The 25,385-nt window shown below is 42.9% G+C and overlaps 1 protein-coding gene across 5 annotated transcripts in view; it reads right to left on the bottom strand.

Moving 5' to 3' along the window:
- rxraa (retinoid X receptor, alpha a) overlaps positions 1 to 25,385 on the bottom strand; it is a 233,791-nt gene that overhangs the window by 77,581 nt on the left and 130,825 nt on the right. For all 5 annotated transcript variants that reach the window (XM_039778996.1, XM_039778993.1, XM_039778992.1 and 2 more), the window contains exon 2: positions 14,341 to 14,454. In XM_039778996.1, coding sequence (XP_039634930.1) covers positions 14,341 to 14,419 — 79 coding nt within the window. In that variant the 5' untranslated portion in view covers positions 14,420 to 14,454. The remainder of the gene's footprint in view (positions 1 to 14,340; positions 14,455 to 25,385) is intronic.

A 25,385-nucleotide genomic window follows, 5' to 3' on the forward strand; every position in this document is an offset into this window, starting at 1 on the left:
TATGTTTAACTCCTGCAGAACTTGTTCGGAATCCAAATGGAACTTCAATTTCCCAAAAGGTGGACTTGAGACTCAACTAAATTGAAAAATATAATAAAAGAGAGTCAACAACATAATATATACCCTGTAAGTACATAAAGCTTTTAGTAAAACACACGCGACAAATTGGCATCCACATCAATGGAGACCTGACAGAAGTCATCCACATGTTCCTCCTCCTCTGACAGAGTTGAAAGGAAGGAAGCTGCTTGCATCCCTCGCACTGTGCAAGTGCAGTCTGATGTACAGTATATGAAGTAGCGGATAAAACATCTTGAAGGATTAATGATTAATATCAGCCTCTGGTGAAGAGAAAACATAAGAGAGGTTTACAGTCATTTTCATGTCAACCATTTCCTCCTCGTGAAGCCACTGCTCCACAATTTATCGCTCCTTTCGAAGAAGATTTTTGAAGATCCTCGATAAAAGGAATAGCCCGTTCTCTTGCTACACCCGGAACAGCCCCAACAACTGATTATCTTGCGTTGAGTTGAAACGGCTCTCTTGCTGGGACGTGCCTTCCCCTGTTGAGTCAGCAAAATCTGTTCCGCCAGTAATCCGGACACCGCTCTGCCTCCCTGCATCGGGTATGTGAATTTTTCCGGGAATCTTTCAATAACTGACATAACACCGGTCTGCTTCTGTTGTTTATGTCATTCAGACCTGAATCCATTGGGCATTCTGTACATTTCTTGGTGTACGGAGATGTATCAGGTTATGCTTTCATGTCACTCTCTTCATTAACAATTCATTGCAAAGGAACTTTGAGGAGAGGATGTGATAGGTCATGTGTAGGTGTTATGTGGTCCCACTTGTCCTGATAGGTTGCTGCTGCTGCGTCCATCGTGGCATCTGTCAGATATATATATATATTTTTTTTTTTTATGTTTGATTGCCAGTGGCAGCATGTTACAGATCTGCCAGCCATGTTGTAGTTCTGAATAATTCGGTTTTGATGCTGCTGACTTTGTTCTTATGAGGACTAGGGGACAACGGCCGAGCAGATAGAGAGCACCAATCATGACAGCTGTATCAGTAGAATTCCATCTTCAGACTGTTAAATGCACTTTTATAATTTAACTGGTTTTTGTGCTCTCATTTCAACAGCATGCCACTGAGATGGAGTAGATCAAACTGGGAGATGATCAGTGGGATCCAGTTTCCAGTCCATCACCCTGTCCAACATTTTGTACACTACGCAGTCATCAGTCTGTTCAGTTTTCAGTTGTAATGTCCAATAAGGACCTTTAGAAGTATTATAACTTTATATTTATGTAACTACATAGTACTCCGTTCTTATAACTGAGAGTCAACCTTTTTAGGATGATCCCCTTACCCGCAATTTCCACCAACTGGGGAATGGCTGCGTGTCGGCTCCGTGCTCCGCCGTACTTCAATACCCACCAGGTCCGGATTTGTTGCGGAACGGCTGTGGCCATGACTGACAGCTGAAGTCACGAGGACCCACGAGATCTCGCAAATTCATGTATGATCGCGCGATATGGCAGGATGTAGTTTCTATAAACCGAACCACAAAACCAACAACAGCTTCTTTCCATCCAGAGGAGTAGAGGGGAAACAACTCTGTGCTGACCTGCTGATCTCCCTTTTTTGTGGAGATTATTGTGATTCTACCATGGGTAAGTACAATATTTATAATTATATAATGAACTTATAAAATGCTAAACGTTTATTTTGGGTTTCTTTTTGAATGTATTGGGAAAGTAGTTGGCTGTGTAAATAAAGTTAACTATTGTTCTTGTTGGTGTAGTGCAGGGAAATATAATCCGCTGTGAGCACGGTGTATTTTATTTTGAAAATTAAACAGATGTTTTATTTTGTTTCTGTGACTTCCTGTCCCCCACAATCTGCCCTGTGCTGAATTGCTGCGGAGCTCTCCAGCGTCCGGCAAAAATAGAAGCTCTGCGTATCTGCTCCGGAGTCGGAACGCAGCCGTTCTGCAGTCAGTTAAAACACACAAATTGACTTTATTGTAAACCTATCGACTCCGCCACCGTTCCGGAGTGGATCCGCCGCCGTTCCGCAGTTGGTAGAAATTGCGGGTTACGCCAGTACAGACAGGACATGGCTAGACGTGGGGTCTCCACTGATTTCTTGGTAGCAAAGTCAGCACTTAATTTGATCTCCCCTGTGCCAATTACTGCATGGAACTGAAAAGTGTCCCTGCATTTCATAATTATTTTCTACAAAAAACAAAACAAAAAAACAAACAAAAAAAAACACACAGCTTTGAAAACTAATGGACAAAATAGGTTTTAAAAAGCACACAGCTAAAAAATGTTAGCAGTTTGTTTTCTTTGTTTGCAGTTACAAATTTAAGGGGAACTTCACAGATTTTAGACATACAATTCAGTTTACTTGTTACAAGGAGTAGTAATCAGCCTATTACAGAAATCCTGCATTATAAACTACAGGTGTGGGGTTTCAAAGCAGTGGCCATTTACGAGGCAGAGGCGGCACTATCCTGTTGCATCATGGAAAATGTAGGATCCAGTGTTTTCTTAGACTGACTGATACTAGAGACTAAAAATAAGGATATTTTGGCATCTGATCCTTTCTTTCTTTTTTAATCTTTCTCCTGTGGGTCTCTCAACTTTATGGAGGGGCAATACTAAATCACCAGAGAACCCCTTTAAGCAAATGCAAGCACTGCATGGATTTGTAGGCCGGAATCGAACCTGCAACCGCCGCGGCGAGGACAGAGCCTCTGTACATGGGGCGCACACTCTACCAGGTGAGCTACCCAGGAGCCCTATGAATTTGTTGTTTAATGCATTTTCTTTTATATACACATCTTTATATAAATTGTATATGTAAACCTTATTATGCACAAAGTTGTGGCAACTGAAAACTACGCAAGACATACAAGATGTCTTGCTTTCAACGTAACCATCACAACAACAGAAAAGAACACACGGGTTATGTAAGATTTTATGAAAATCTACATTACTCGGTTTTGAATTCTGCTGACATGCAAACACGACGTGGTTACAGATTAGCTAACACTCAGAGATAAAAGATCAATCAGACATTTTCCCAGCCATTAAAGCAGGCCAAAGTCAACTTCTCGTCTCTCCACTTCAGATAGTATCAACCTCTTAAGTGATAAGTGTTGCAGTCAGATAACGAGTTGTAAAGCTGTGGCATAAATACTGGTTTTAGCACAGAGAATAGAGTACTTCTCAGGGTATAATCATTATGCTACAGTCCTGCTGTGCTCGGGCATTCATTTTTGTACTCCCACATACTAAATGTGCTGGGTTCACAAATAATGATTATGGGGACAAGTAGTGAGAGGCAAAATCAACAAATGCTTAATTATGACATAACACCAAGGTATCATAAGTGATAATAGACTTGTTTGTTTTTCCATTAGCTCTAAATGCTCTTTAAACCCGCGTGACCTTTGGCAGACAGATGGAGGGCAGAAAAACACAGCGTTCTCTTGCTGTATTCAGCATAATGATGTCCTCTACGCATGCTTCAGTTCACATCACGTTAATCATGTTTCTCCAAGTGTTGTGTGTGCATCTATATGCACATCAACAACAGATATGTATGCAGAGCATATCTGTGTCTCCCTCGGTTCATACATGTGTATTTGACACTCTATACTGTCGGTCTGCTCGTCTCGTTTCGATTCACGCGCCCTGCTGCCGAGCAAAGCCTGAATAATGAAACTAGCGGCGCGTTGGTGTCGGGTGAGAAGCCGCCACCACAATAATCAGGCCCGGCTGTTGTGTAATCATCAGTCTCATGCACACGTGCCCTGCCGTGTATCACAATACATGGAACAGATGGCAGGGAGGGTGTTTAATAAACACAAATACATGCTCATCATCAGTTTGGGTTACAGGCAGCTGCTGCTGCTCCTTTTGCCTTTGACATAGACGCTCAATAAAATCACACCCTGGTGAACTCGCTACGTAGGAGGGAGGAAAACAAATCACAGCGCAGAAGCCAAACACAAGTCATTTTTGAGGAGGGGGTTGGAACAATGCAGTGACTCAGCTATCCTAATCACTCACCTGGGTGGTGCGTGCTAAATCTAATCAAGCTATCAGGCACAGCTGGCAGGGCAGAGATGAAGGTCACACATCCTTTTAAAAGTAGCAGAAAGCGAGATAGATTGTTGTTTTAACTTCTGGCCGCCCGGCACATTCACATGCTGCCTCCCCCATACCATCAACTGTCTCCACCTGTTGCTGATTGGCTGGAATAGCGTTTTGTGACCATGAGGAGATACTCGCTGAATTTGACAAAAAGTATATTGGATTAACATCGCTTACTATACCTTTAAATACAGTGCATACTCTTACACAGATACATGCACATTTGAACACACACACACATACACATACACACACACACACACGGCCTCGGGACAGCTTTTCTTTCTGGCATTAAGCCCTTGTCCTGATGCCGTTGTCCCCCCGGAGATGAGATCTTTGCTTGAGAAGCATTAGCATATAGCAACTAAAAGGTTCCAGGGCCTCTCAATGTTTCATAATATTTAGTGCAAAATCATGTAAATGATTAACTCCTTCCTGGGCGAGCCTTCTGTTCCCTTGCGGGGAAGTGTGCAACGCAGGTGAGAGTGTAAGACCCATCCATGGAGACATACATAAAATGTCAGTGAAACATTCACAGAGCTCAAGGTCTTCAAACAGCTTGTTGAGAGCGAGCAAATAGTTGGCATTTTGGATCAATAACATTTCTCTATTTATCAATGATCAAAATCTGTGACTTGATCAGCTCGTTGATTGATCATTTTAGCACCGGACACACATGGTACCGGGTCCTGCTGTTTTTGGCTTTGCATGTTAGAAGTACTTGTTCACATCATGCTGCCCCTCGAACCACCTCAAAGGTTTGTGAACCATGAAATCTTATCAGTACGATTCATAAACTGTCTGGTTGAACTGAACCACACAGCCCAAACAGTCTGATAAATAACAACCACAGATATGTCAATGCTGAGCCATCAAGTTTGGGCTTTGACTTTGCCCTCCCTTCCCCCCCCCCGTAGGGTCTACACCACCCTAACTGGGGATATAACTCTCTCTTTCCCCATTCTCATTTCAAAGTCAAGCCACCAGTGCTGCACAGACACGTTAGTCAATTAGCTCAATGTCAGTGACTGTAATGGACTTGTGGACATGATGCCCCTGTGGCGTTTGGTGCACTCTTTCACACAGGCTCTACTCCCATCACACAGTCCCATTGACTAAGCCGTCTGCATGGGCAGACAACTAAAGGTCAACTTTCTGCAACAGTTCCCCAGCCAATGCCCCAGGTCTCCCTGCGCCCAGAGCCCATGGAGAGTGGGCAAGAGCACGGCTGGGTTAAAGGATGATTCCAGTTCATTTCTCGCGGTAATCATAACACCGGACTTTCCAAGTCACTTATTGTGCAGTTAGTTGATCGGATTTAACTACATTTTATGTGGGAGAGATAATGAAGGCGAATGCTAAAATTATTACCCAAGTCCAGTACTCGCCATCGTTGTGCGCACACTGTTTTCTTGTACAATAAGGGATTATTACTGACATTTTGGCTGTGCTTACATTTGGTTAGATAATCTGGCTAAACTGTTGGCTTATTTACAGCCTGTATGATTGACTTACTGCTTGTTGTTGTAGTGATTTTGCTGTGTGATCTTAGCAATTACTCTGTTGAGTACAATGTAATTGTAACTGCTAGAAATGACGATGAGACCGAAGTCGTAGTTAGGGCTCAAATTCAATACTTTTTAGGCCCTGGCTGAATTGCCTCCTTCGTATCGACGAGTATCCAAAAATGCCTCGTCATTCAAGGCCAAATTTCAATACCTAAGGTGGAAATCACAGCCAGCATCAGTGAACCAAGCTTCTACCGAGATCTAATAATGCTGCTGATTGGCTGTCTACCATGTACGTCGTAGAGACATGCAGGAAAAACTCTACGTTACTCACATAGACGGGGCCCCAAGCCCTAGTTGTAGTAAACTGGCTCCATTTTTCCTCCCACCGAAAACAACCACTATGGTCCTCACTTAGACTTCAAGACTTCCTGCTTTTCAATTGTTGTCCTGTTTATTTGGTAACAGGGGCCAAAGCTTTAGTGTCGCCACAGCGGCCACAGTCTGTTCCTCCAGGGCCGCCAGCTCCTCAGACCAACATCTAATCCCAACAAGATATTTCCATTAGCTGCTGAATTACCATCACCCCCCCTCCTCCTTTCTCGCTCTCTTTCTTTCTCAATTCACCTCAAGAAGCGGTTCTCTGTGGAGAAAGCACGTGGGAGTTGCAAACACTTCTCCCCCACTTCCACCTCTCACATCCCAGCATGTACTGGCCTGCATTAGCACACTCGGGTGGGCCTGTTGCTGTGCAGCAGAGACATGCGACATTGGAAGGTCAGGGCTCTGCCGCCCTATTGCGGGAGTGCAAGGGCGGATGGGCAGAAGGGCGCAAGAGCGCGAGGGCAGCGGCTGCACAAGCTGGGGTGACAGGTGCTTCGTTTCTGACCCTTCCACTTCATGAGATCGGCTTCGGTGACATTCGGATCAAGCACTCTGTTGCGCTACTTCCCCCCCCTAAGCCAGCTATAATGCCAAGCGTGTCAAATCACTTTAGCATCAAAATACCGACAGTCCCCTTTCCTCTCCCCTCTGCTGAGTCCTCACCCCTCTTTTCTCTCCCTCAACATCCCTCTCTCTCTCCCCCTGCTTCTCCCCCTTACAGAGGCAAGGTGAACACCTTGCTTCCCTACCACCTAGTTAACACACAGGCCAGTGAACAAACAAGAAGTTTACTGAGGGGGTAGAAACTCTGCTCTGACATTAAGGTTCAGAGTGAGATAACATTATAAAAAACAGAAATAAGAAAGTAAAATGCCACGTAATCAAACATTGTGACCCAAAGTCCAAACTGCAAAACTGACATTACAGTTGCTGAGGCCAAGAAAAATGTTCCCGCATTCTTGTGCTGTTGTTTTCCATCGATACCAAAGCGGCGTCGGATGTTGCAAGCAAAGCATAACAACCAGGAAACACATGGTTCAGAGAGAAAATAAGACATGATAAATAAATCACAGAAATTGGCCTCTTCCTTTGGTCTGGCCCTGTCCAAATATCTGGCCCTGCTGCTGTTAGCTGATCCAGATGTTCTACGCAAACTTTTTGGAAAAACAAAAAGAGGCACCGTAACGGATTGGCATTTCATAAAATGACGTCTTACGCTGCACTCTTGTTCTTCATCACGTTCATCTATCACAACACATACGACATTCTTTTTTATTGAGGAGTAAATAACTTTTTTTCTTCATTTTATTCTCACGATATATCTCTGTCTGCGGTGTATTTTTCTGCACATGAAGAACACATTTCCCACGGTTTGTTTGCACAGTGGAGCGCAGTGTGTCATGAGCCAGCCCAACTATTCTTTTGCAAATGTGACACACATGCAATTCTTTCATATCCCAATCCTCCAATGTTTATCCGCGGTTAGAGGAGGCCAGTGCCCGCCAACACTTAGTCAGCCTCGCTGATATAAACATGACACTCAGGATCGGGCTTCAGCAGACAAGAAAGCTGGAGGGACACTGCAGCTTCAGATGTGTTATCAGCTGGCCCGTAAGCAGGGATAGAATCTGGACTGAGATATCTGGGTTAAGACGTACATATTCATATATATTCATGCCATTCCTTAATTTGCCCATATATTTCAGCAGCATACCCAACGCGCTTCACCGTGATTAACATACTGTTCTGTCTTAGGCAACATGGGGCCTGAAGAATGAGAACTTGCTTATTCATGTATAATTGATGTTAATAAAAAATGCAGGGTTTCATTTTTTTTCCCCAGATGTAAAGCCTCACACACTGTACTGTAAACCTGGAGAGCTGGGATCTGTGGCAGAGAGAAACTTCCCATCATCTGCGTAAACTGCCTCTGAGAGAATACATTATCGACGAGCTAAATATACACAAGGATGCGACAGAAAATGAATTTAAAACAAAAGCGCCTGTTTTCGGCTTGAAATAATACAAAGAGCCCGCTCTGATTTTAAGTGGCAAAAGGAACAATGGATACATTTGTATTCTGCTCACAAATTCATTAGGCGTTAAATTATGCTGTACTCCTGATAATTTACATTTAAATGCTGTGTCCTTTGCGCTACCATGACTCAAATTTAAACTTATGATGATAGCCTTTGAGAATTAAAGCGGTTAAAAAATTCAAGTTCAACTCCACCGCCCTCAATTACACCGTGGAGATTTACAGTGACTGGTTGATAGCAGAGATACGACCACTTCCTGTCTGCCCCCCCCCCGTGTCCCAGGCTGCCTGCTCACCTTGCTCTCTGCTGAGTTTGAGCTGTAACAATAGAGATAGCATTTCACTCTGATGGTGCCGCTGGGGGATTATAGGCTCAGAGAGTTATCAAAGGCTTAGTCGCTCTGATTTGGAGTGACCCGCTGTGGATTGGCTGCCGTCACTCTGTGCCAGCATGGAGACCTCCATCTCTGCCGATGCGCCATAGCCGCTGCTGCACCAGGGGCCGTGTCACTTGGGGCAATCCCATTGGCAGGTATGATGGACAGGTATTATGGGTATGCAGTGAACCCCCGTAAAAAGGAGTAATGGTTCTCACTACAAAGAGCGTAATTCAATTGTGAAGCATTATTCTGCATTAATCAAAGGATTTTATAATAACAACTGATCAATTGACTATGTTTAGTAGACACAAGAGTGCAGTTCTACAGTTCTCCTAGCTAAATAGGGGAATTTTAGCATCTTTCTTTTGCAGCCTTCAACGTTTCCAAACTTACCAGGAGGTTGTTTCAGCAGAAAAGCTCTGCTAAGCCCACTGTACTGAGTCAAAGCCAAGTCAAGCCAAGCCAAGCCAAATACAGAGCTAAAAGTAGATACAGTATATTTGTCAGTTGGGCAGAAACATGACTCCAAATTGAATGCTAATGTTGTTACGGGTCTGCTGGATGTGTAACCAAAAAAAAAAATAATTCAATCAAGGCTTAATTTTTTACCCTTTCATTATACTTGAGGGTTTGGAAATAAAGCCAAACACATTGCTTTAAAATTTAAACAAAAAGATGTGCCCTTTTAGTTTACATTAAATAAAAAATGTTATATTTACACTTTGCCTTTTAAAATTTGCCTCAATTTTTTAAAATAGACAAAGAAATCGTATATTTTTATGAACATCTATCTGGCACGTGAAGTTTTGTATATATGCTGCTACGAAGTTCTTTTCAATTAGATGTCAGATGTCTCAACAGACAGCCCTATTTGGTTAAATCACAGAATAGGGAGGGATACTTATCAAGCCGGATCTTAGCACACTTTCATTGTTTTTGTTTACGTATAAGGGACCAGGAAAGGCATTAAAATCTCCTCCTGGTAATATTTCATTAGATTACATTCCTGCTTCCCATTCAACCCATTTCATTTTTTACAACAAATGCATAAAGCCTCCTTCAAATATCAGGGACTTTGAAATCATTTCAAAGAGCAGCATGAGGAGTTTGTATATCTTGGGAACTGCAGCCAATACATCTCACAGTATCTGATAAGTTTAATATGAATTTAAACATCCAATTAACTGAACAGTTTGGCAGTTCTTATCCCAGTTAGGACAAACTCCAGTCCTATGGCCTCCAGTAAACCTCCTATTATCTTTTTAAGAAAATGCAGGGATTAGCCGGTTGCTACTTCAGATGAGTCTGGAAAAGTCTGTGAGTTTGTGTATGCAAAATAATCTGTAGTGTGTGTTCTGAATGAATGGGGGCCAGGTCCCATAATCTGCAACTCGGCGTCCTCTGGCCCCTCTGGCTCCTGACCTAACAGGAAGCAGCCAGCGAGAGCGCCGACTCCGGCCAGCCAATTAGAGTGCGGGGGAGAACAGAGCATGCTGAGGCTAACGAGCTGCCTCTCTGTGACCCTCCTCACCTCCGCAGGACCCCGCGATGGGAAACATGAGGAGCCGGGAGTCACTTTTTAACCCCCCACCCAACCTCTCTCTCTTTAGCCTCCTTCGCCCCCCACCCCCCCACTAGTCTCAAACCCTGCTGTGTGACCACAAGGTCTACAAACACATGCTGCCTCTCTCCAGAGGCCCACCACATGGCTTTTTACTGCTGTGCTGATGCTAAAAAGCGCCACACAGAAAAACAATGAGCGGGTACAGACACATTCCTTGGACGGAGTTGGAGCTGTGTCACTTGCATTTCCCTGTAGTTAACTCTGGCCCTGTTCTGGATGGAGGGGCTATGGAGCCTCTTTCAAAGTGAGTTCCAAATTAATTGGCAGAATTTGTGAGGCAGTGAGATAATTTGGAGGCGCTGTAATGAAGTGGGACTGCCGTGAATGTGGCTTGGTTTTGGCCATAATGGCTATTTATTTGGACAAAACAGCATCAATAAAGAGCAATGAAACAAAAGCTAATAGTACACCTGGTGGGAAACTACAGACGGCACCGTCAGATTATGTTGGTGCGTTTCCGGCACACCACTCAGCCATATCCAAACCTAGCCTAATAAAAAAAAAAAAAAGGGGGAGTCGGTAATAATCATACGTCCAACACCCCCACCCCCTTTTCTCTCCAGGCAGAATTGGTCCTGTCATTTGGACCCTCCAAACACAGACCATATGTGGGTTCAGCCCTGGCAATCAGACTGCATTGTGGAGCAGGCGGCTGAGTTCATCAGGAAAAAATTAGCCCGCCGCTCTGCAGGCCTCGCTCCTATTGGCCAGTCACGCGGCCCGCTCCGTTTGAGGGCACCCCAGACATTCCTGCGGATAATCTTTTCCATTCCTCTGCTCAGCTCGGTGAGGACAGACCAAATCACAGCACAAGGCCTGCATTGTGAGGCCCTTTTCAAAAAGCCCCGTTTTCAATGCAGTCTCTCTTTTATGCTTTCCCTCTCTCACCTCATACACCACAATTCCAAAAAAAAAAAAAAAAACATTTTCCCATCATAACTCGTTTTCTCATAAAAACACTAAATTATTGCTTTTTTTAAATGATCCTGCACTGCATTTTCTCACAGTCCCATTCCAGTAAGAGTTTGTTTTTGAAAAGCCCAAACAATGTAAAACCACTGAAACCAGAGCCTGGCCACATCAGTGCGCGGCCTGGAGTTCAGCAGATCGCTGCTGAATACGGTTCCCCGGGCGAGGCTCGCAGGCCTTCCCAGAAAACCTCCTGCTTGGTCACCGCTACAAGCCTTGCACCTCCCACAGCAGCTTGTCATTGTGGCCGTAGTCGGGCGGCTGGAACGCCGAGATTGGAGGACAATCACACGATCTGGGGACACTTTGGTGGATTTATAGTAACACGTTCCATAATTAGACCCATGATTATTACAGGGTCTATAAACTTTAGACTCCAGAGAGGCTGTCTAACCTCTGCTGCTATGACTTCACAGTTACTTCACTTTCTCTAGAAGTACACGCTGCTCTTGGCCGCTCAGGGAGCATGTCACACACCACTGAAATTTGTTTAACATCTCCTGTAGTGAAACTGCAACAAGGAAAGATAGTAAAATCCTTCTTTTTCAACACTTTCACTCCTCCTCTCCATTTGCCCCAGGATCTAAGGAAGACAAAATAATCTAACGTGGCTCGTATCCGAGTGTGCTACAGCTCTCAAAATAGCCACAACACAAAGAAGGAAAACCTTTTGACACACTTCAGCAAGACTACACTTCTAATCCAGATGCTCCTAATTGTTCAGGAAACACATCCACCCTTACTGCAGGCTGTGACAGTAAAAAATGCCGCAATCAATCAAGATAGCTCTGTAAAATACACAAAGATGGGGGTGAGGTTGGTGGAAAAACTGTGCACCTCACCGATCATGCTGAAACATGTCCATGAAAAAGTATGCCTGTGAAAGAGAGGGTAGTGGGTTCACATCTTGCCTCCACTGAGACCAGAAAAAAAATCCTTTATTTTCCAAAGAGGGAAAAAAAAAAAAATAAGGATATCCGGATTTACATAGTCTATTTTGTTTTAAGAGGACGAAATTTACAAGACCGAGACATTTCTTTATACATGTTAAACAAACATGCATGTTGTTGTTTCGCTAGAGATGTCTGAACCTGCAGCAGTGACAGAACTCCCATCTGCCCCAGTGGTCTGTGTCCTACTCTGAACTTTTCACTTTGCAGTTACAGAATGCAAGGTCCATGCAACAACCAGGCAATGTTAATAACCAACACTGCATACACTGTCTGGCTAACAAATATGATATAGCAGTATGCTATCCATTCACATTTCCATTCCTTTTACCTCTTTTTCCAGTTATTAAAGCATGTATTATATGCAAACAATGTGTATAATAATAAAAAAGCAATCCTTATGAATCATCACTTTGGACCCAGTAGAAGTGTGTGGTGGTGTCTGTATCTGCAGACAGCCTGCCGTCTGCCTGGATTTTCTCTTTTCTTCTCATTTTCCTGAGGGGGGGGGGGTTTTGGGGGGGGGGGGCGCGGGGGGGGCCCAGCCAATAATAGCGCGCAGCCCGTTGTCCATTAGCGTCTCATACCGACCACACACACACACACACACACACACACACACACACACACACACACACACACACACACACACACACACACACACACACACACACACACACACACACACACACACACACACACACACACACACACACACACACGTTTGTTTTGTGCTTTAGAACGTAACCGGTGTAATCAGAGTATAAGGTTTAATACATCTGATTTACTGCCATGTTCGGCGCTCCCTCTCTTCATTCACTCTCTAACTCACTCGACCACCGCTGCGCTCTCTCTCTGGCTCTGTGCCGGGGAGGAGGGGCCATCTTTGAACGCTGTGTGTACCTTCAGTAAGCGATACTCACTACATAGGACACCTTTAAGGATGCCCAAGTTTCTGATTCTTGAAGGCAAAACTTTCACAAAAACTAAGAAAAGCCAAGGAAATGTTTGCAGTAATGGATTTAGTCCGGTTTAAATCAGATTGATAAATTTGATTTCATCTTTTTTTAAACAGCTTATTGGCAGATATAAATAAATATTTCTGTGGAAAGGCAGTTTTGACAAACTAAAGAAAACATTTTCAGATTTTTCGCTGTTATCTACAATTTATCAAACAGAAGCTTAAATTTGTTTTGGTTGTGTTAGCAGTCCTTAAGACGCTACATCTATGCATATATATATATATATATATATATAAAAACTAAATCTATTAGGAAATGAGTTCTCCAATAATAAATGGAAAAAAGGTGAGTGTGTACAGCTTTTCAGAACTTAAACAAAGCATTAGATTATGCCTTAACATACTTTTACTCCTTCCATGTCCTGTGACATTATAGTTCAAGTATCTAACTTTAAAATCAAAACAGCGGCTCCCGTGGAGCTGTTTATGTGTTCATGTGACTTTGTCTTGCCATTCAACAGTCATGCTCTGCTCACACGACGGGCAGCTCAGCCGGTCCCAGCACTGACACTGCAGGGCGCGCGAGCCTTGGAGATGGAGTGATAAACGTATCGGCATTAACCACATGTCCGGCACAGCTCTGTCCCCTATTCATTAGCCACATACCAGACAGTTCAGCTCAGAATATCCACTGATGTCAGCTTGGTGGATGGGGTGGGGGGGCGAGGGCCAAGGTGTTTGGAGGAAGGGGCCGATCTCAGAGTAACACGGTTAACTTGTCCATCACTGGGGCTCCGCATGCAAAGACACCATTACGCATGAAAACCAGACTGAACTCTGCCTCCTAAAAGGGCCCCAGCCACACCTCTGACCGGAGGCGGCCTTGTGTGTGTGTGTGTGTGTGTGTGTGTCACAGCAACACTTTCCACTGTATGACAAACCCAGTTGAAACTATTTTAGAAAGTTTAGAAAGCGTTTTTTCTAAGATAATATTGTGAACCGAATAAAACTATATTACCACATACTTCTCTCTGGAAAGTATAATTTTGCACCGCCTTTTGATAAATCAAATTAAGTAAGTTGCCATTTCGGATGACTAGACAGTCTCAATAGCTGATGAGTAGACAGTCTCAATAGCTGGGTCATGAGATGCACTTTAAAAATACGCTCCTCATGTTCTAAAAAGAATAAATAAAAAATAAATGCTGTGACTAACCTGACTTACCCAACAACAATGTACCAAATGTATTTCTTACCTGGTGGTTTACTGAGGAGAAGTGCATTCTCTTACATTTTACCCAAGAACCGACAAGTACCCAAGTAGCAACATGGTTGTTTAGACAGTCGGTGTTACCTGAGGATAGGCGGCGCTGATGGAGGGGACACATGCCGCTGAAACAGGAACAAGCCTCGCCCGAGCGGCCTCGCTGCATGGGAGGAGCCAACGAGCACTGGGGCTTCAGGAACCCTTTGAACAAAGACATGAAGACAAATAAGAGACCGAAAGCAAACCTAAAGAAGAAACAGAACAGAAATGACGATACAACTTTATTGTCAGTTTACACTGAAATTCATTTTGCTTTCCCGAGCAGCTCTGCTCAAAACTAGGGCTGTGCAATTAATCAAAATTTTAAATCGTGATTATGATTTCGGCTCCCAATGATCACAAAAGCAGAATAATCGAGAAAAATAATTATTTAGCTCATTACGTTTTGCAAGTAAACTCTTATTTTCTCTTGTGTTCTGAATGAAAAAATAAAGTTTAAATAGGAAAAGTATTAAGGCAAATGTCACAGTTGTGTTTTTTTACTGTTGATTTATTTAACTTTTTTCACTGTTTTTTTAAGTTTAATAATTGCAACATCTTTCCAGAACTCAACGAGTAATCGTGTTAAATTATCGTGATTTCAATATTGACCAAAATAGTCGTGATTATATTTTTTTCCATAATCGAGCAGCCCTACTCAAAACACACAGAGTTAAACAATTACACATATTAGTCCAAAGATGAAAACGCATGATATCCTCGGATCCATATCTTAATTGGCAGCACACTGATTTTGGTTTAGCAACAGGATAGACTGCTGCATAAAAGAGTTATTGAGCCTGTTGTATCTAAGAGGAAGGGACTCTAAATCTGACAGAAAGAAAGAAATGGCTTCTAGTAGATGATATACTGGACTCTTGTGAGCATACAACACTTGAATAACAAAAGGCTGAGTGTTGAGCTCCAGGGCAAGTTTGATGCTCATGGGGTGAAGAGTGAGTTAAAAAAAATAAATAAATAAAAAAAGATATTCCTGCCAGCATTGTGCCACCATCAGACCCAGCCAACCTCTCACATTTACAGTTCTGTGGCTGGCTGGCCCTCACTCCAACCTCCTCACCAGCTCACTGCTCATGTCAGCTCTGTGGCTGTACCCAGGGCCAGGGCTCCAGAGTGTGGACAGAGCCGGCAGAATACTAGGAAAGGCTGGCCTGGAGGAAGGCAAAAAGCGTCCAGTGCAGGGGGACTGAGGTTAGCAGCTCTGTTTGGGCAAAATGCCAGATTAGGCCGAGGTGCCTCGAGGGGCTTGACGAGGCCGTCCTACTGTCTGTCTCTGGGGTCACGGGGGGTCATTTTCAATAGGGAAGTCATTATCCGGCACAATGAAGCAACTGAGTAGGCTCTACCCCCTCCACACCAGCATTCACCCGTCACTGACATCCAGCAAAAACGAAGAGCAACAAACAAACCTACAGTAGAAAGGTTTTGCAGAAATATTGTTTGAAATACAGCAATATTCAACATCGGAGGCAGATGTACCAGAAATTTGGAGCCAAATGCACCATAAACTAAAACAAGATATTGCAAATGCGTACCAAACTCCGACCCTGCAGCACTAACCCTTACACTGATGGTCTTTTGAAATTCCTTAATATCCCTGTGGATAATGAGACTTAAAGTGGCATATGGGTGGCATTTCATTTCATGATTGACACTGTAGCCCCTAGCCAAAGTAGAAACTTCTGTGTCAGCCAGTCAGAGGAGGACTCGCGCTGCCTTTATCAACTCGGTAAGCCTCATGCGGATCTTATTGGCACCCGCACATCTCTGCAAATCCAAACTTTATTCATTCCTCATGAGGACCTTTAGATTTCCGGCAAACATCAAGAGTGGCGGGTGGAGGAACCCCCCCCCCCCCCACACGCTCCACCCCCGTCACTGTGTTCTGAGCCCAATAAAGCGCCTTTATTTCCACCATGAAAAACATGTCACTCCGGATGAGCTCAGAGAATGACATTTAAAACAGGCAAAGGGATATTGAATTAGTTCCCCATGATCAGCTGTCTGGGATGCTGATATCTTTGCTTATAAGGGTGTGCATTTGTGAGTGTGTGCCATGTGCCTGTGCAGTTACGTGTATGGGGGGGGGGGAGTAATGCATCATGTCCTTGCATACTTCAAAGGTTTGATTAGCATTACGGATGAAGCAGGGACTGACAAGGCACAGCAAGTCTGCACGAGCAAGAGCAAACAGAGGTAGACTGAGATCACCCTAAACTAAATAAACCAGATAAGGGGCATTTTCACCGTCTCATTAAAGTAGACGCAAAAATGTTTCTCCTCATACACTTTATCTCATTGTTTGCTAAGCATAACAGAGCTATTGTTCTTATCCCATGTTGGGAAAATGTCAACTAAAAACAGCAACGACTCTTAAACGCAGTTTTATGGGTATGATTAAGTGTAAAGGCATTTTGTAAGTGCATGTGATGACAATTTATGTATCTGTTGTATTCCACATAATAACAACATCTTAAGAGATGACTGGATTTGAGTCAAGACTGTGTGTGTGTGTGTGTGTGTGTGTGTGTGTGTGTGTGTGTGTGTGTGTGTGTGTGTGTGTGTGTTTAAAGTGATGCTTGAATTTGTCTATTACGAGTAGCGTTAGTCGCTTATGAGCGTAGCTTAGCGGGACTAATGGCCTAGGCGTTTAGTATATCTTAAATGACCCCACTAATAAGCCCAAAAGATACACAAAGGTCTACACTAGTATATATATAGGTTATGCACTTTAAAACCTACTCCTAAAACCCTGGGATTGGAAGGAGGTACACCAGAAGTTTATGTAAATAACACATGCCTGCTGGCTTCTGCTCTCTGCTGTTGTTGTTGCTGCTGCTGTAAGACGAGTGCTTAGGGACATCTACAAATTACAACACCGAAAAGAGATGCAACAAAAATATTTTTTAATTTAACTTATTTTTTAAAGTGCTGTAATATAACTAGCAGGAGACAAGTAATAATTGAGGTAAGTTTGGAGACATTACCTTATTTAATCATTAAATTAATACATATTTTTGTTGTATCTCTTTTCGGTGTAGTAATTTATAGACGGCCCTAAGCACTCGTCTAACTGCAGGTAGCAGCAGCAGCAGCAACAGCAACAGAGAGCAGAAGCCAGCAGGCAAGTGTTCATAAACTTCTGGTGTACTTACAAACTTTCCAATCCATCGTTTTATGAGTGCATAACCTATATATACACACACTAGTGTAGACCTTTGGTATCATTTCGGGCATTATTAGTGGGGTCATTTAAGAGATACAAACGTGGGTCCATTAGCCCCGCGCTAAGCTACTCAGCGGCTAACGCTACTCTACGCTAACTCGCCCAATGTTCGACCCAGGTGAAAAAAGCTTCTGGGGGGGGTGTTTGGCTCGAGGTCATGGTGCAAAGGATCCTAGGGTGAATTACTCCGAACCATCACTTTAAGATCACCCCAAAACCCAATCAAACATGTTTTTATCATAGTGTGGGTGAATGTATCAATTGAGATCATTTCAGTATGATCAGCAAAAATGTGGACATCTCGGTCTGTCATCACTCCCAATACAACAACAACTCAACAGCCATGATGGTGAAGTCAATTCATTTTGTGTCATGCATACAAAAAATATAATAATATGATCCAGAATATACACTACAAAAAAATTAAAATAAAAGAACAATTTCAAAAGTCTTTTCCAAGCTTTTGAGACAAAATGAGCTAACAGAAAGGACATTGAAATCGATCAACCCTTCCATCTTTTTATCAACTGTACACCAGAATATTTGAGGGTGCCGTGTTATCCTCCAAGCGTAGAGAATGTACACTAAAAAAGCCCCAGAGGTACACCTCCTACGTTAGTATCACATAACCGTACTCATGGAAGAAGAAGAAGAATCTTGTAAAATTTCGATTCAAAAAAAGTCCTGCTCCATCTATTACAAATCAGCCACATCCCCCCCCCCCTTTACCAAATGAATCAATGCTCCAGGAACATGGCACATTCTTAGTTGTACAAAAGGGGTTGAAGGTCAAACAATGACATGGTATAGAGCTCTGAGCAATGTCACTGAACATTAAGGCATTAACATATGAGCCCAGGCTCGCAGTCAAAACGGACTTTTCCAAAATCAGGAGTAAACTAAGCAGACAGCGGTAAAAAGCAGCAAAAGAAAAACCTGCAGTAAGGTTCACACGGGACAGAGCAGAGCGATGTTAAAAGGTATGGTGGTCTAACACTTGGGATTTCACCCGCCCCTTCTGGGAAAAAAAAAACAAACGTATCCTTTATTTTTTCAATGTAAATACACAGATCTATAAATTACATTACACAAATCAACATCAAACATTCAGTTACCTGACAGGTGTCCAAATATTTAAAAAAAATTAAAACTATGGTTTTGAAAAGCATGTACATGTTTTTTTTTTTTTCCTTCTTCCTGTTGTCATAAATCGTTTTCAGTGAAGGGCTTTACTTATCAGGACTTGAAGTATGTGATGAAAGCGCGGCAGCAGCTCCGACATGTATGTGCAGGTTCAGGGTCTGCGGTCATTAATGGTGAGGTCGGTACACGTCTCGTCATTAAGTCTTCCCGATCACGCTGCATCAACACGTCTCGGCCCGTACACTTGAGCAGGACCTTGATTACAGTAATGTTTGATCTTGCTCTTCACTTCTAAGCAGCGAGTATCTCATTGGCTTTAATAACTGCATGATCCAATCTTCAAGGGAAAAGCTCAAACACTCCCCCCCCCCCCACACACACACACTCAGAGCCAATCAGCATTTTCCTTATACTGGCGATCACGGGGGAGTCAGAGCAATGTAAACACGCTGGGGGTTTCCTCATTAAAGATAGGCCGCTAATGAAATTGCATCCAGCATTTACAACCTTGTGCTAATGAAGGCAAGCCTTTGAGATGTTCCGCTAATGAAAGAAGGATTTTTTTTTATTGATATAAAGGCTAATAAAAGAAAAGCTTAATGACAAGGTTCTAATGAAACAAAGGTGCGTAAATTTGCCGTTATAACAAACCTCGCTGATAGGAGCGCAAGCGGAGTATTTTCATTAACAGACTATTCTCGTTTATCAGATTCATCAGTCAAAGTGCTCGCCGACTTTACAAGATCCCACAAACTCCAGCCTTTTGAATGAAATGCATTCAAGCATTTATGAGAGTTTAAGGGATTGCAGCCGAGCTCTCTTTAAGGGTAACGATTGTCCGTGTCCCGCGTTGCCAGGGTGATCAAGCCCAAGGTTAAAGTTCATTGGGCCCTTAATGCATCTCCCAGGTGCAATAAAAAAATAAAAAAAAAAGCTTTTCCCACATGGGTCTCCAGGGGGTAAGGTCCTGGTAGAGTGCGCAGAAGGACGATCCAGCCGAGGAGCCATCAATCGCCACGGTCACCGCCGTGAATGCCATTCACCTTCAGCGGTGTACTGCAGCATGCCTCAAAGCTCCAAATGAGGGAAAAGAAAACCCGTTTTAGACAGTTCTACACTCCCTATATATTGGCCTTGAAGACTCAAGTGTCCATCAAGTGTTTGCCCACATGGCCTTGAGACATCCATTTCACTGGATTTTCTGTTTCGTAGGACAGAAGACTCGACAGTGAACGAAGACCGAATTCAGATACTTGATGAACCATACAAACCCTTTTCAAGCAAGAAATCCTTCGATTTGCTGTTTTATGTCATTGGTTTGAATATTTTGGTGGGTTTTGACTATAGCTCAGACAAAACAAGCAATTTAGAAGGCCTCACCTTGAACTCCGGGGACCTTGTGGTGGGCATTTCCATCTATTTTCTAACATTTTATAGACTAAAATAATTAATTGCAAAAATCACTGGAAGATTAGTCAATAATGAAGAGCACGTTATCACCACTACGTCAATGATTTTTGCAAGTGTGTCTGACACACTGTGTGTTTGCGTTTAATGCCTTCTTTTTTTCCTTCCTATAAATGAAAGGCATCAAGAAGGAGACTTAATGATCCTCTGATGTTTGCTTTTCTCTAAAGAGAGCTAATCTCATGCAGCACCGTCTCATTACACCAACAATTACCACTCTGACAGAGCCTGTGTGCTGAAACGACTCTTCCCGTTCTTCACTTCAGTGAGCTCTCTGTCAGTAGCCAAAAGACACTTCGGGACCCATCAGCTGATAATCAAACACTTCTCATCTGAGCGCTGTGTCCCTCTCTGATCCCGATCATCAGCACGGAAAGCATCCGACCTGCTTTTGAGCATATCTGCTCAATCAGCAAACTGTCTTCCCTCCCCCGTAGATGATATCCATTTTGAAAGAGAAAAAAAAGAAGACAAATTTAAACATGGCTCGGAGCTTTTATTTATCTCAACCAGAACAAAGCCTGATCTATCATGACAACAAAGCAAACCTCTTGAAGATTACTGGAGGCAATACCTAGATGCTGATCACACTACTGTAGTTGAAAATGGACTTATTTTACACGCGTGTAAATTCTTTTATTTACACGTTTCTCTGCCTAACTGGATTCATTACACGCCTTCTTTTCTTTCAGTTTCAGAAACACATTTTGGTTGAAATTCAAATTGCATATTTTGTTTGGTATAATGAGTCAACCCAAACAGGATGCCCCTAGTCCCTTGATACAAGGGGCTTAGACATAAACCTGCTTGTCACTGTCTTGACTAGGGCTGCAACGATTCCTTGAGCAACTTGAGTAATTCAATTACTCAAAATCATCTACGCAAGTTCTTTGACACACAGTACACGGTAGAAGCTCCTCCTGAGCCTCTCAGTGCTGGTGTAGCCTGTTCCTTCTTCCTGACTTCAACAGGCTGTTCCCTGGGTGGTTTGGACCTTGAATGTTTCTTATAGCCTTTTTTCTTGCAGCACCTGGTGTAAATCTCCTTTAGACAGGGTAGGGAAAAGTCTATTGTTTGTTCAGCTCAACAAACCACTATTTACGATTGCTCTTTACTAAAGCAAAAGTGTGGGGCGCCCTGGCAGCTCACCTGGTTGAGCCTTCGCCCCCAGAAACAGATACCCAAGAAGACCTTGTCTGGAAGACATAACTCTCAGGTTCAGCCACAACAAACCACACCACTTGCGGCAAAAGTTACTTTCACAAAATGACGAGGAGCTTGATGCTATGAGTAGTCCTCACTTCACTGGAAAACAAAAAAAGTGACTAAAATCTGCAACTTGCATTCATTTCTCAAGCTGCGAGTCACAAAACCAACGGCTGTTTGAGGTCTGGGCTGGCAATAAAAGCTTAACTGGACAGCTTTATTGAATGACTTATTAAGCCACTGTGTTTTGCGAGACCTAAACTGAGGCGCTTTTGAAATGAACAAGAGCACCTTTCTGTAGCGGCGCTTTAAAAAAAAAATAAAATAAAAAAAATAAAATAAAAAAAACATGCCTTCCTACTTTGTCTGAAATCGAGTCTGCACTTTCACACAGTCTCAGGATAATGAAAGTGGCAGTTGCCCCGGTGTAGCATTTGAAGCTGCAAGGCATCTGTAGAAAAGGTAGAGCTGACAAAGATGACCTTTGTAAAACCGTGACTTTAGGACTGTTATTATGGAGCAGCACATGTCTATCATAGGCAGTTCTCTTTTCTAAAGACTTTTTTAAAGACTTCGAAAAAATGTAATGCAAATCCACTCATTTGAATTTAAATCCCAGTTAAAATAAAATGATAAATTATTTTGATTTAAATCAGGGTTTATTTATTTATTGAAAATGAATGTTACTTTGAGCAACATAAAAGGTTAGGGAAACGGCGTGTGAAAAGTAGCATAGACTAGGGCTGCGTGATATGAGGAAAAGTATTCAGTACAGTATTCTGCTAAAACATCAAATTGCTTGTTGAATTTTAAACAAATGAAGGAAATTGTTTCCAACATTATTTTATTGAACAAACCGAACATGGACTTGAATATTAAAAAGGCACCATTAAAAAAAGTGACATTTTAAAGTGCAGTTTCCTGATATTTTCTTTTAACTAACAACATAACCTAGACATGTTGAATGGCAGCAAGAGACACACCAAACTTTGATAATGATACATGGTTCCACAAACCATCACCTCAACACAACTTGGCCCGTATTTGATACATTTTTGTAGCTACTTGACTTACAGTATGCGCCTCTCAGTTTGAAAATATATAATCATATTATTGCTGCTGCTCCACTGCCCTCGTTGACGCCAGGGTTACGACTACTTTCGCAGAGCCAGACATAATTCGGTCACCTTGTAAAGAGAACACACGTCTGGAGACAACTACTGGAGTTGAAAGTGTGGTTGTGGTTGCGGCATACATCCGCCACTGACAAAGAATTTCTGGTGTGAATAACCAACCCCACCACCTCCACGAGTCACTGGATTGGTTGGTGTAGAATTTTTTTAATCTTGGTTGGATTTCTTTGCCTTCCCACACACACACTTTTATGCCCAAACCAAACTTGAGTGCTTCTAGACATACACCTGCAAACATAACGGCTGCAAAGAAGAGTTGAATGAAAAAAGGAGGACTCCATATTGAATGACAGATGGATGTACAGTATTTGGGCTGTGGCTCAGGTTCACCTTTCCCACAGAGATGTATGCACTGTGTAAAACATTACGCAGTGCCGGGGTTAAGCTTAGATGACTCCGAAGCAGCGGCTCCTGATAATTTATAACAGCCATTTGTCTCACTTGCAGTGATGTGATAAAGCCAAAGGCAGGCCACTGGTGAGCAGCCATAGACAGATCGGGGAACGAGACAGGACTAAAAAGAGTGTGGTAAATGAGGTTAGAGGGGAAGAAAAAAAAAAAGGGGGGGCCGGTTCAAAGACTGCTTGAGCACGTCAGAACCTTTCTCCGGGGCAAATAGGGGAACAAGGGCCTCAGTGCAGCCGAGCAGCCGAGCAGCTCCTTAGGCAAACGCCTCTAATCAAATTTGTGTGATTGGACTCAGAAAGAGCTGCAAGGGTAAAAGAGGCTCCTTTTCACCCAGGAACGGACACAAAGAAGCATTTAAAAAATCTACTATCCCTCTGCTGATTTTGACAGTGGCCGTTCACATGACAGACTGTCTGCCCATGCCAACAGCCCCTGGCACGGCGCACACTGGCCTATTCTCAGCTGCCGAAATATCACCCTCAGAAAAGGGAGATAAAACTTTGTTTGATGCGCTTCCTCTAATGCATCGCGGGTGGCAATGCATCCAATATTTTGTAGGATTCACCACAGATTGCACTGCCTTAATCAAGCGTCAAAACTGCCATTTTTTTAGCCTCCATTAAGGGTCGCAATCCGATACGGTTCTGGTCTTAGTTCATGGCCTTGATTTTCCTAGATTGAGGCTGACATTTTAAAATGATCAAAGAGTATTACGTCCAGCAACTGATGTTGAAATAAAGCTTCATCAGTACGGTGAATGAATGCTGTGTGTGTGTGTGTGTGTGTGTGTGTGTGTGTGTGTGTGTGTGTGTGTGTGTGTGTGTGTGTGTGTGTGTGTGTGTGTGTGTGTGTGTGTGGGATCAAGAGGCAGAAAGTGAGGCGTGGTACAGTGTAGCGACCTGTGTCCCACTCACAGGCTGCCTGAGTCCTGTAGGAAGGTCCCAGAGCAAGCTTCCTGTTAGCCCGCTAAATTGGCTCCACACGCCCACGCTCCCATCCCTACAGGAGCACAGTCTCCCATTAACCTCCTCCTGCTGCCTCGGCCTAGTACATTTTGAATCGACGTACTGCGGATGTAAATATGTACAAAACAACCAAGGACAAAACAGGAGGAAGGACAGCCACCCACGTCTTCTGTTCTTCTCTTCCGAAACCATTTGTCCTATAACTCTGACCCAGATTCACCAATCAAGGCCGACTCGCTCCGTCTTTGTTGTTGTTAGGAGGCCTTCTGCACATGCTGTCTCACTCAAGCTGACGCGTACAAAAGCTCAAATTCGGACCCACTTCACTACACTGAAACATCTAGGTGTTTTTTTTTTTATACTTTCTCTTTCTTCTTATGGAAGAAATGCAGGGCTTTACCTGTACTTTCAAAATGTTTGGTTGTTTAAGAAATGCATGACACATAGCATTTGCATTGTTAAGAAAATCCAGAACATACACATTTTCAATTGATGGTGATATAAAAACAGAGAGAAGCAGCAAATCCTCACATTTCAGATGGCGGGCCAAGCAAACTCTTAGCACGGATTATAAAAAAAAATGTTTTGAAAATAAAAAAGGAATTCCTATGTTTTTAGAAATAGTTTGAAATGGAAATACAGCTGCATTTTTAAAGCTTGATTAAAAGACACATATACATATGGGAAACTGTGAGTTGAGTTACGTGAAACATTTATAGCGGTACATAATTTAAAAGCTGAATTAAAAACATCTGGAGCCACAGCTGCTGCGAATGGATGTGTTCACTGAAAACCAGGACGACGACAATGAAAACACCAACATTCATAACACAGTCAAATAAGAATTACAAAAGACAGACAACTCATAGGACAGTCATAAAAACAGGGATTAAGTGCACTTGGCTAAAATGCCTCTTTAAAATTGGACGCATTGTTTTATGGATGGGGGATTTCAAAACCAGTAATGTCGCTTCCAGCCTGTTGACTGTAAAGCTCCATTAGGGGAGTAGACTCCAGAAGGGAAAAAAATATTGAAATAATCCTGTCCAGGATTTTAAATCTGCAGTAAATTGGTTGTAAAGTGCACACCTCCGATTCAGTATCACCATATGACTTTGAGCCAGGCTGGACTGCAAAGGACTTGGACAGGAAAACGGTGCTTACAGAGCAAAGTCAAACTCTGGAATGAAGAAGCGGGGCCAAAATAAAGAATGGGGACAACAGGGCTCTCTCACTGAGTAAACCTTTAAGTATCAACGCTGCAGGTCCCGTATCAAAGACCTGGCTTTAGACTGCTCTACCTTGAGAAGAAGCCGTTTCTTATACTTACTCTAAAAATAAACATACTTCCACCTGGCATCCAAGCAAGAGGTTTGTGAAGGAAGTTCAGCAATACAAGACGTTACTTTTACTTCTTTCGTTCTTTTTTTTTTTTTTACCATGCACTGTATTTATTGGGCCAGA

This window comes from Perca fluviatilis, chromosome 17 (assembly GCF_010015445.1).
Source record: "Perca fluviatilis chromosome 17, GENO_Pfluv_1.0, whole genome shotgun sequence".
NCBI lineage: Eukaryota > Metazoa > Chordata > Actinopteri > Perciformes > Percidae > Perca > Perca fluviatilis.